The following is a 12,984-nucleotide window of genomic DNA, read 5'->3' as shown; positions in this document are numbered from 1 at the left end:
GGCAGCTGTGTCAAATTCTGTGTCTACTGACACACAGTCTGCAGAGACAGATGAACTACAGTCTGCACTGAGGATGGAAGCAGAGGCAGCTGTCTCAACTGCTGTGTCTACTGATGCAAAGTCTGGAGTGAAGACAGAAGCAGGGACAGATGTGTCTTTGCCTCTATCTGAAGAAGACCTGGATATGGAAATGGAGCTGACCAAACAGGCCCTCCATCAAATACCTGAGCTAGAGCTAAATCGGTTCATGGGTGAGACAGAGGAGAAGATATAGCTGCTGGAAGTAGAGAACCGAGTCTTGATAATGGAGGCAGAGCAGTTGAGACTAGAACTAACAGACATCACAGAGGAGAAGATGCCTTATAGTAGACCTGTCCACATCATGGAAGATGGAATGGGATGCTTCCCTAAAAATACAAAAACTGGAGGAAGTTCTCAAAGAAGCAACAGAGAAGAAGAAATCCAGGCAACTTCCAGCCTTAAAGAATCATTGATCAAGGTGCAGGGAGATCTGGACAAGAAAAGGCCCTGGACCACAAGGAACAAGAGATCAAATGATGGCTAAATCAATCACTCTGAAAAAGTGTTCTTCAGTGATTGATGTTTAGCACTGTATCAAAGTGTTCTCATAAGTCTTGGACTAGTTCAACTTTGCAAAGAGGATCTGGGAATAAAAACGTACTTTGGACTTCAATCTTAAGGCATGGTGCATTTTTGAAGTTTCAGTTTTCAACTTTTATTCCCAAAAAATGTTGGTACTAGTAAGTCAAAGTAGCTCTAACCCACACCTACAATCTTGTTTCATTGACCTGACTCCAGGTTTGATAACTCCTGACTCCAAGCTTTTTTGTTTTGGTTAACTTTTGTTAATGCCACTATCCGAGGGGTTCCCATATTTTCTCCTGCCTACACTGTGAATGTTTGAAATGTTTTCAAAATGGACAAGAACAATACAATGATTTGTATGTTGTTAGTTATTAGTTAGATTGTTCATAATTGTAACTTGGATGAAGATGTGACCATACTTTAGGACAGATTTATACATAAATGGAGGTAATTCCAAAGGGCTCATTTACATTTTCTTGCCACTGTATTTCTAAAAACATTTCCCCCATGAACAGAATATGGGGAGAAGTCAGCAGGTTCTTAGTCTCACCTGTAGGGCAGACATGTTGGTGGCTTGAAGAGCTTGCTGTAGAGCCTGGCTGAAGAGATCATTACTGACTGGGGTCCCTGCTGACATGGGAGCTACACCACTGGAGGGGTCAGACTAAATAAAAAATAAAAAAAATTAAATAAATGTATTCATCTGCACGAAGGTGGCCAGGTTTTGTTGCAGAGATCATATTTCAGAAAAATATAAATGTATTGTCATCAGGTCAGTGGTTTGAATAAAAATAATGGGTCTGTATATCTTTTTCAAAATGTAAATAAATCTCACCTGGCTTGCTGTTGTGGGAGTGACTGCACTGCTGTCAGGAGTGCTAGCGAGGGCCAAAGCTGTTGCCAGCTCACTCTGTGTTATTGGTTGAGGACCTGTTGCTCCAATGTGGCTCAGATAAGGAAACATCCTGCCTGTTTCTTAGGAGCACCAAGCAAGCTCTGGGCAACAAGGAGAAAGAGAGATAAAACTTTAGGGATAAACTGATGGGGAGATTAAACAATCAAGGAAATCAGATGCAGGAGGTTCAGAGCAAAACAAAGAAGAAAACTATGTGTCACAACTGTAAGGGTTTGAGGGGTTTGGCTGGACCCAAATGCAGCCAACACATGGGAGACGGTGCAAAAAGGTTCATTAACTTAAAGCTTACACACAACACTGGGGAAGCACAGGGAAACACAGGGGAAAAACAGGTAAACACATGAACTCAAAACAGGAGACAGGAACAGGCAACATGAACAGACCGAGGACAAAGCAGACATGAACAGACTGAGGACAACCACACATGAACAGCTTTTTCGATCAACCAGACATGAACAGGCACGTGAACCGATGAGGACAAACCCAGAAATCAACATCGAGACAACAGAGACAAACCGACCCAGACAAAGGGGAGCACAAAGACTATATAAACAAGGGAGGCAAGGGTGATTGCACACAGGTGAAACACATTAGGGCGGGGCAGACAATCACCACACAGACACAGGACCAAGACGGAAGCAAAAACACTGACACACAAGGAAACCAATTACAAAATAAAACAGGAAGTGAAAAAAGTCCAAACAAAACTAACAAAAGGTGTCTGCCATAGCAAACCATGACACTATGTGGAGATGATTCTTCCAGCTATACAAGAACTGTGGGGGGGCATGATTCAGTGATCAGGACAGCCTTACAGAAAGCAGCTAAAACAATTTCTTCTTTCTGTGAAAATGATTTGATGTAATCACATTGTCAATAAAAAAGTGTAATCTTACAAGCCTTCATTTTGACTCAAACTCAATATGAATTTGTCATCAGTGGGCATTTATAGCAGATCCACAACAGTTTTCAATAGTGCAGCACTGACTGAGGGGGATGCATGCTGGACTTCAAACAATGCTTGCTGGTTGGAAATTTTGCCCAACATTCACTGGTGCTGCAAAACATCATCAAGACACATGAAATTAAAACCTCACAGCTGCAACCACTTGGAGCCACCTCTGTGACGACAGACCTTTAAACAAGTTGGTTTAAGGCTTAAATGACAACGTGGTAAGTTGACATGACATGTGGTATCTATGGTTCTAATCAACATCAAGATCCATAGATTATTACCTTAGAAATTGATTTTTTTGTTAAATGCTTTATCCCACAAAAAATCCTGGATCCACCCCTTTAACTTGATGGGCACCAAAATTGAATGGGTTCCTCCATGACCCAAGACCCATAAAGTTTGGTGCAAATCAGTTCAGTACTTTTTGCATAATCCTGCTGACAAACAAACATGAGGTAATAAAGAATGTTATCTCTCTAATACCTGCTCTAGTAGGTATTCCATGTGTGTCTTCCCTCCCATACACCTTAACACATCCCCCTAGGTGTTTTAATAAAACATTTCCCAAAGTTATTTCACATGTGCCAAAAGACTAATGTAACCTTGAGTCTGGCCTGAAAATGTTTTAGAACAGCATATGCTTGGGTGAGTAAACAGTGTAACAGTGCATGGGTTTTGCCTGACATACTGAGAATGGCCCCCTTATTTGAAATGCTGGCCCCCATACACTCATATTTTCAAATGCAAAAGCGCACAACAGCTGTGCATGCACAAGATCACTCAGTGTTGTGAGCTCACTGACACTACAGGATGTACAATGTGCCCGACTTGACGACAGTCTTTTTTTTTACCCCACCCCTGCAGTCACCAGCAGCATCAAGTCAGTCAAGTCAGTCAAGTCAGTCAGCCTAAGTCAAAATGAATGCAGTTGTTGGTATTAGTAGGTTATTGTAAAATTGTGTAATGTCCGACTCAAGTGATCTGTATCAAGATATTTTGTTCATGTTATTTCACTATATGGTAAAAAAAAATCCAATGGCAGAGATCATTTTAGATATTGTAACTCCCAAAATCAGTATCAGTCGGGATATATTATCAAGCCCCAGTTAGTTTCTAGTTTTCTCAAAGGCAGCAGCCAGATGTCAATGGATAGCCGCAGAAGGGTGGCCAGGGGCCTCAATATATGACCACTTGTCACTTGTTGAGCCATGAGACCATGTGATTCTGCTGAAATATGCTTTTACTGTATTTACACTGGATGTATATGCATTCTATTATACTAATACTACGTTCGTTCTGTGTATGAAGTCGTAAGGTCAATTAATACAGTATTAATTAATACAGTACATTCATTTTGTCTCCCCCTTATACCTTTTTATTTCCTGGTATGTCCAGGCCATTAGTTTATTTAATACATTGTACTCAGCTACAACATACCAGACTAGATTATGACAAGAACTTAAAAAAGATGCAATCCTAGCTGACTTTTGTAAGATTTAATATGTTTCCCTTATTTTGCTGAGCACATTATCTATCTGTCTATCAGTGGCATGACTTTTACAGACTGGCAAGCAGAGCTAAGCAAAATATTTACCATTACCTGAGAATGACACACTCCAATGATAATTCAGAATCCTGCACTTCCCTGCTGCAGTGTTGTTACCCTTTCCTGGCTTATATCATCGGGACTGTAGTTGGGAAGCACAAGGGAGAAGCAGGCACCTGGGTCTTGAGGAGTCGTAGCATTTATTTAGTGACAATCCGCCTGAAGTCCACATATATTTACTGTTATGTAAAAAAACTGCACTGCTAACTGCTAACTAATAAGCTAACTCTCTGCTCTTGTTGCTAGCCTCATCTCTCTCTCTCTCTCTCTCTCTCGCCCGCTACGCACACAACCTACATACTGAGCCATTCCTGAAAGGAGCTGCCGTACTTGTGTAACAATATTCTGTCTCAAACTCCTCACAGAGATGATAAATCGGTGTAATTTCCACGTTAAACTTGCTACTGCTGCTTAGAAAGCTTAATGCACAAGTTTAGCTTCCGTGTATTCTCAATGCGCATGCGCAGACCTCCAAAAAAAGGAAAGAATTTGTTTTCTGGAAAATGGCCACCAACCAGGTATGGAGGTTGAAACGCTATGGGCGTTTCGTCCCAGGCATCAAAGACAAAAGAGGACAGCCTTGGAAGGTAATTGGCATTTACTCGTTTTTAATGAAAGGCGTTATGCTTACTAGAAGGTTAACATTAGTTTTATTAAGCTAACGTTAGCTCTGTGTAGTAATACATTGTCTGACATTAGAAGCCGCTTGCGCAACTACCACTGTTGCTGGTGTATTGGTTCATTAGCATTGTGTGCGCACATATGAATTACAATTCCCTTATATTGTTGGTGGAGTTCTGCTTGGTAGCTACCTGCTAGCTAGGATACTCGTTTTGGGGTATCCTAGCCGGCAGGTAGTTAGGTAGGTGGGTCTAAGGGCTGCTGATGTCAGACTACGCGATACTACACAGAACGCGGGTTATTACTTTGAGTCATGGAGCTAGTTTTTTTTTTTTTTTTTTTTCTAACTTTCTCTGCATATTGAACTGTGGCTATTTAAATTCCGCCGTGTTCATAATACTCTTTTCTATTTTTCCTTTCATTTTCTCCTATTTTTTGAGTAATCCATTGCTGATTAAGTGTATGAAAGCTGTCTTTATCATGTTACTAGAGCTCATAAAGCTAGATGACCTGAAAATGCTTATTTTGCCACAGTCACGAAACATAAAGGTATTTTTAGTTAATGACATGGCAACGATAAAAGTTGCTTGTATTGCATACACCTTTTTTTTTATGTTGGAATCTGTACAGAAGAATTTAGAGATGTTGCAGTTCCAGTTTTTGTTGGTGGGAACTCATGTTAACTGATATGATTTCGTTTAAAGCTTCACTCTCAAGTAAAACAGTTCTGCAATGATTCCCAGCCCTGTTTTAAATTCACTTTTGGAACATGACACAAAATACTCACATGACAAAAGCTCAGATTTCCAGAAATAGAAATTTATATATATATAATATTCCAAACTATTAATTTAGATGGAATTTAGTTACATTTACAATAAGACTCACACATAACAGGGTGTAACACAAAGTTCAACTCAATTTGTGATCATTGAAATATAAGCTTTCATCTGATTGATTTTATTTAAAAAATGAATCTGATCAACATTCATTAGCACTTTAAAAAAAAAAACAATGATATTGAAAAGTATATCAAATACACAGTGTCTTAACAAATAGTCAGTGAAACCATGTTCTCAAAATCTGATAGAATTGAGAACCTTATAAAGCAGTACTTATGAAATGCCTAGTTTTATCTCATTTAACTACATCATCATTTAACCAAAGACCCAACACCCTCCAAAATGTATATTTGGAACCATCATGAGATTATCAGGAAAACTAACCAGTCATTATAAATTTGCTCTGGTTAATATCCTCTTCTCTTCACCAGGTATTTAAGACAAATGACAGTAAACCTGAGATTGTCCTTACAATTGTGGAATCTGGATATTTGCTCATATTGCAAGGACAGGAAAGCTTGGTAAGAGGACTATGTGGCTAGATTGACTGTTTTTGCTTTTCTTTATTTATATTTTGTTTTCATAGATTGTCCCTCATGCTGTACCCACAACATCTGAAGATTAACCATTATTTTCCATATTCTAGTACACTGCATGTCGTGATCCAGCCTTATGGGTGTGCTTGTTGGTAGTGAGAAGGCTATTCTTTTAACTAACTTGTTTCTTTACAGCTTTCTGAAACTTGTGCAGTGTTTAATACCATATATGGGATTCACGTCATTGCTGATTCCAATTCTACCATTTCAATGTAAAGCCTTACTGTCTTTCAAATTATTGGTTTGAAATGTGATTCAACCCTTCAGGAAAAAGAACAAAAAATGCAATAAGAAAAACTACTCACAGAGATGATAAATCGGTGTAATTTCCACGTTAAACTTGCTACTGCTGCTTAGAAAGCTTAATGCACAAGTTTAGCTTCCGTGTATTCTCAATGTGCATGCGCAGACCTCCATAAAAAGGGAAAGAATTTGTTTTCTGGAAAATGGCCACCAACCAGGTATGGAGGTTGAAACGCTATGGGTGTAATGGGACCCTAAAATATACCCTGAAAGATTAGCAATTATAGATTGAAATATACAAAACTTGTGCTGCAATAGCATGTACAAAGGGTATTCAAGTGATGATTAAAATTAAAATAGAGTTAGATTTAGAATAGACTTCAGTCTCACAAATACATAAAAATCATAAGTTGAAATTTGGTGGAGCAGCATGGTACATCAATTAATTCTTATATTCAAATACAGACTTTCAGCTCAGGGTTAGACCCTGATATTTCAGCTCTGACTGTAGCAGCTGTCAGTGCATAAAACACTGTGTTGCATAGGTCTTGCAATGTGCCTTTACTTGAAGCTATGTAATTCCAAAAATAAATTGTGGCTATAGGGGAATTGGTTGAAATCATTTAAGGCTGCAGCTGCGAATGTCATGCTCCAACACTGGCAATTTGTAGTACGTCACAGTTATTATTGGTTGTCCTCCCCCATATGGAAGGGGACATTGAATATGAATTCTATTAATTATAAGTAATGCTGGTCCAAAGTGGCATTCCTGGATAAAACATGACTGCTCTGCAGAGTGTACATATAGCATGTATCACTACACTGTAGCTTTTGCGTTTCTTTTTATGCTTTGTCATTTACCAAGGATTCTATGTGAATATAAAGAAATTAACAAAAATCTATGTTTATGTAGAGACAGTATAATTACTATGTAATTGCATTTTTTTAATAACACCTTTTACGAAAAGGCTAAAAAGCAGATTAACCATTTTCTCAGCAGATTTTTTGGGACGTAAATGAGAAACAGAAATCTGCTTTCCAGATAAAAGGCTTCGATGAAGGCCATATGAAATATTCTGCTGAAGAGCTTGACATTTCTGCTCAAATCTTATGGGACTTGACTAGAGTGTTGGGTCAAGCCACAGGTCCCTCAGAACTTTCTGGGTACAGGTTCAAAATCAGTTAAAGACTATTATTGGGAACAATTTGGGTTCAGGCTCACAAAAAGCCTAAAACCACCTCAGCCTTGGTTCAGATTTTGATCTGGTAGTCAGGTTAGGCAAGAATTTGTATGCCTTTATTCCATTTCTATTTTATGTTCTTCACATAAGATGGACTGTGTACATGTACAACTCCACAAGTAGGACAATACCAGTTGCAGAAAATCAGAGCAATAAACTGAAGCTACCACAACAAATAATGGTAATCTAACTGTTTCTGCATGTAACCTTTTATCAGGTGTGCTACACTGTAGAACTTAGCTTAAGCATGTAAAATAGTATGAGTAGAACACAAATTTGGCATTTTCACGAGTTATTGTGGCCTAAGTTAGCTTCCTGCTCTGCAGACAAAAGACATTTGAGGGACTAACCAATGTCTCATTAATGGCGTTCTGGCAGGACACAAGGCTATCTTGCTGCGCCAGGGTGTCGAGCCAGACGGATATTCAGGTCAGACTGCAGAGAGCTTTCACTGGGGATGATAGACTGGTCTATTATGGCTTGGTGCAGTGAATGCTCAGGAACTTTCAATACAGAGAGCTCAGGCCTCTAGGCTACATGATAAGGTCTGAAGGAAACTTCTGGAATTGTCTTTGAACATCACTAAAATTTTGTTGAATTAGAGAAAGTCAAGCGGAGACTGATGATTTTAGGTCCTCTCCTTAAAATATGATACTCCTGACTTAACAAAATAACAAAAAAAGCGAAACAACAAAGTAAAGTTGGTAATGTTTAATGCTTAATATCTTTTGCATTCATTCTTTCTGCATAAGTGTCAAACAAAGGAAAAAACCCACCACGAGCCACTAGAACAGCTTCAGTGCACCTTGGCATAGATTCTCAGGAAATCTTCTTGAGAGATTGACACCCATACTTCCGAGGAATATTCCCTCATTTGGTACTGTCACGATGGTTGTGGAGAAAGCTGGCTAACATGCCAGTCCAGAATGCACCAAAGGTGTTCAGTTAGTTTGAGATCTGGTGACTGAGAAGGCTATAGCATGTGATTCATATCATTTTCATAAACCATTCACTGAGCACTGCATGGAAGTATTTGCAGTGAAGATGTTTTCCAGTCATTTACTCAGGTTTTCCTTTGATTTGTCATGAGTTTATGTTTTGTTTTCTAGCAAACAGTAGAGGTGGTCACCTAAGTTTGAATTTTAATACAAATTCATACCAAAGAACATGCTTCAGCATTTATATATCCCACGGAAAATCACATCTTTCTTTCACTGCAACTTAATTGAGACGATTCCCCCTTGAATTACATATCATAATATTGCTCAGTCTCAAAAAATGTTTGAAAAAATTGTTAAATCTACACTAATAATTATAAAGTCAAAAAAATATATATAAATCAAATGTAACAAAATAGGTCATAATATTAGGCTATTGTGACATACATCTGCTTGTTTAAATGTGTGTGTGAATGAGCTTGTAAGCCTCAAACCTGAGGTTTAGAAGTTACTGAGTAAATAGAGACCCCTGCAGGCAGTTTCAGGTAACTATTTTTTTCTTCCTGATAAATCTAGAATACTTACTTTTGTCCTTGAATTTCATTCAATCGTTGTTTCTGAGTGAATGAGTGGAAATCGAGCTGATGGAGCAGTAGAAAATTTGAATATTTTTTTAATTCAGTGTTCTTTTATGTTATCCATCAGGTAATGTAGCCTGTGGATAGAAATTCCCTGTCCTGGCTGTTAAAGATGTTCATTCTCTCGTTTTTTCTCAGGATACAATCCCATTGCTCTGTGGCTCAGACTCTCTCAAAGTACAGCAGAAATCTGATAACCTGATGCTTCAAGTTACTGTGAAGGTGGGTTGTGAGATGGATTCACACATGCAGTCATATGGTGGGTAGTGGCCTCTCAAGGTCTGGCCTAATACCTTGATTCCCTTGCAAGATCAAGATCCTCATATTTATTACAATAACAAATTGGAGAAGAAAACTATTAATACTCAAAATGTGGATTATTAGTTTTTTTATACAGTTTATTCCAATGCTGTATTTCTGAACAGCCTCTCCATAGTGAAATTATCACCTGCATGATTTGCTGTTAAATTTAAGGTTCAGGCATAAGTTGCCTTCATGTGTACCAAACCCTTTTTATCTTAATGAGATGCTGATCTCACTAAAACATCATACAGACAGAAGAATATGTTTTCATTAGACTGACAGATAGAGATCAAATGTGTTTGTGGATTTCTGCAGGGAGAAAGTCGCATGATAAGGATGCAGTTTGATGGAAGTAGCAGGGCAGAGGCTATAAAGGAGTGTTCAAGTGCTGTGGAAAAACTGATGGAGTACTTGCCTGTCGCCACTCAGGATGACACCCCACCACCCCATAATCACCCCCCTACTGAAGTCTCTGCACCAGTGATACAGGTTGCCAACTTTACAGTTCACTAAATAAATTGTCTTTTCTGTTACCAGCACCGACACTGACAAAATGTGTTGCCTATAGAAATCCCCTAAAATACGGCTGTGACATTAAGAGTCTGGTTTGTAGCTGCTGCTTTTTTCTCCCTGTCATAGTCCTTGTTTGATGGGAATGAGACATTGATCTCTATGCAACCGTGTATTTTATTCTATTTTTAAAAATTTAAAATATATCAGTGTAATGTAAATTGCCGTAGCTGAAGATATGCATTTATTATTCACTGCTTAGTCAACAGTATTGTCACAATGCTGTGGTCAGCTTCATCAACAGTGGCCATATCATCCTCACTAGATGGTGCTATTTGCAATACTGTTTTATTCTTAGAGGTGACACTACAACTGCAGTAGGTGGAGTGAGATAGACTATATACTGCACATGTCTCAATTGCCAATTACAATGCAATATATGGTGTAGAATACAGTATGTCCCACCCCAAACACACACACACACACAGACAGGAATGTAGAACAATAATATAATTAATTCATAAATACAACCATCAAAGTGGCATACCCCTTAAGCCACTGAAGAAAATAGTTCTTAATATTGCCTGTAACAGTCGAATTGTTGATAAGGAAAACAAACATTTTTGTCCAAAAGCTAAAAACCAACAACAATGACAACAAAAGGAAAAGAAAAAACATTGTCATCAAAGCATTTAACCAGCTGAAATGTACACTCTACAAATGACACAGGGATGAAATTGTTGGTGTCTCATGTCAGTACTTGCCTTTTATTTACTTTCAAACTTGAAAACACTCAAGAGGATATGGTTAATTAGAAACTGGATTCTGAGTTAAACTTAGATCCAGCTCCTCTGGGCTTCATAACATTTAACACGAAGGACTGAGAAAGGAATGGACTCTGCCACAGGGTTGAATTTGACCTTTAACAAACAGACTCACTGAAGGAGTTCACAGTGAAGATGAAAGGGCTTTGAGGGGTGGATATCTTTCAATTAGTAATGAAGTCATTGATTGGCCTCTTAACCCTGTGGTGTCATGCCGGGTTTTTCAAATCTTTTTTCTTCTTTTGTGTGTCACCCTGTGTCTGCAAACTTGGCAGGAAAAGGCTGTTGGAGTTGAGGCTGAGGTTGTCCAAGGATCAGTGTCCATCAAGCATCTTACACAGGTATCCATTCTTAAAAGTTAGAGGAAGCAAACAGCAGGTTATCCACAGCTATCAGCTGCTAAAATTAATCAGTCACTGTGCAATATATTGATTGTAAATTTGTGTTAAGTTTAACTAAGGAGACAATGTTTTTATTGATTCTTACTGAGGTAAAGGGTTCTCAGTGAATTCACTTTGAACTGTTTCCCATTTTCTCACTGAAATATTCTTTGGACCATCCACAGCACTTCCTGGGAGAGACTGCTGTCACTCTACCTCAAGTATATCACCACGATTCTTTGGCACAGGGTGACTTGGAGCCAATCCTTCGTGTTTGTTTGCTGGATCCCAGCTTTCCTGCATTTGTGGAGAAGGTGGAAGGGGAGCTGCGGAAATTGCTTCAAGAGTGAAGACTTAACAACAGCTGAAGGCAGATAGGTCAAGTCAGTGCAATGGGTTTTTTCTTATACAGTTTGTGTAGGCAGTACCTGGTGGTGGTTTCTTGCTGTGCTGCCAATGATGAAATGTTGTTACATATTAGTTGTTATGGTATATGGCCCAAAGAGGATGTTTTCAGTTGCATCGAATTTAGGTGTTCAGAGGAAGAATTTGCAAAAATCTAGATTCATTTTTTAACGTTTTATTCAGAAAAAAAGTATTGGTCTCACTCATGTTTGATCGTGGCTATATACTCTGGTCCCTCTGTTCCCACCTTAATGCAGGTCCATTCCCACCGCAACACACATGGATACATTGTATTGAAAGAGGAGTCATGCAGCTACAGCAGTGAATTTTGCTATGCCAGCTTCCAAGTGATCCCACAATATTAAAGCTTCACTGAGTAAAACAAACTGCCCTCCATATATCTATTTAAGAATACATATTGCATAGGATTATAGCCATGCTATACAGTTAAAGAGAAAAAAAATAAAAAATAAAAATCAATTCATGAAATTGGGAAATATAAAAAAAATATTTTTTTACAGATTTCCTATCATTTGAACACTCATACTTCAACATATACAAGACACCTAAGTTACTCTGGAAATAAAGTAAAAATAATACACATTATCATTTTAGTTTAGATAGTTAAACACACAGTAGTCATTTTCTGTAATCACTCTCAATTAAAGTTAAATACTGCCAGTCATTGAAGCCCTTGCTTCACAATAAAAGATCTGTTAAAATAGGACTTCTTGTCACAAACTCAAACAGTTAAATGACAATGATATGCTGTACAAATCTTTAAGAATAAAGCAAACTATATGTGTATATATATATATATATATGTGTGTATATATATATATATATTTATATATATATATATTTATATATATGTATGTTAAGGATGACTCCATAAAAAACATAGGTCATTTTCGATGCAAAAAAGCCACACGAGGGATAACAACAGAAAATGTCTATTCTGAGTATCCTATTGCGTAATTATCTTGCATGCATTGTACATGATATGTAATACAAAAGGGATCACCTCATTTGAGGACATGATAAAATTAATAAAGGAGACATCAACAGCACATTAAAAATGTGTACACCTTTGTGGTGGTTTTCGTCATTATTCGTCATCCTGCAAACTCCATGTAAGACTGAATAAGGCATGCTTAAGACAGCCATTATGTTCTTTTTGTTGCCAGTGTTATGCTGATATTGTTTCTCATAAAATGAGACAAGATATGCTTTTTTGAAAACTGCCCGGATCTCTATCCACCGCTGACACCTTCATGTTGTCAAAAAAATGCAGTTTAGCCATCTCACCTGTGAAGAGAAAATCAAGAGAAGGTGTAACTATGGCTAATCCTCACACTGA

At 38.1% G+C, this 12,984-nt stretch overlaps 2 protein-coding genes across 4 annotated transcripts in view; one reads left to right on the top strand and one right to left on the bottom strand.

Moving 5' to 3' along the window:
• Positions 1–4,520: 4,520 nt before the first annotated feature.
• LOC130166226 (meiotic recombination protein REC114-like) lies at positions 4,521–12,010 on the top strand. The gene is made up of 4 exons (XM_056371672.1): positions 4,521–4,670; positions 5,978–6,067; positions 9,341–9,424; positions 9,821–12,010. The coding sequence occupies exons 1-4, from the start codon at positions 4,587–4,589 to the stop codon at positions 10,016–10,018; spliced, it is 456 nt and encodes a 151-aa protein (XP_056227647.1). The 5' UTR covers positions 4,521–4,586; the 3' UTR covers positions 10,019–12,010.
• Positions 10,511–12,984, bottom strand: part of nptnb (neuroplastin b) — a 29,746-nt gene continuing 27,272 nt past the window's right edge. For all 3 annotated transcript variants that reach the window (XM_056371649.1, XM_056371640.1, XM_056371658.1), the window contains one exon: positions 10,511–12,932. The gene's annotated coding sequence lies outside the window, so the exon portion shown is untranslated. The remainder of the gene's footprint in view (positions 12,933–12,984) is intronic.

This window comes from Seriola aureovittata, chromosome 1 (assembly GCF_021018895.1).
Source record: "Seriola aureovittata isolate HTS-2021-v1 ecotype China chromosome 1, ASM2101889v1, whole genome shotgun sequence".
Taxonomy (NCBI): Eukaryota; Metazoa; Chordata; class Actinopteri; order Carangiformes; family Carangidae; genus Seriola; species Seriola aureovittata.
This window is presented reverse-complemented; position numbering and strand designations above follow the sequence as displayed.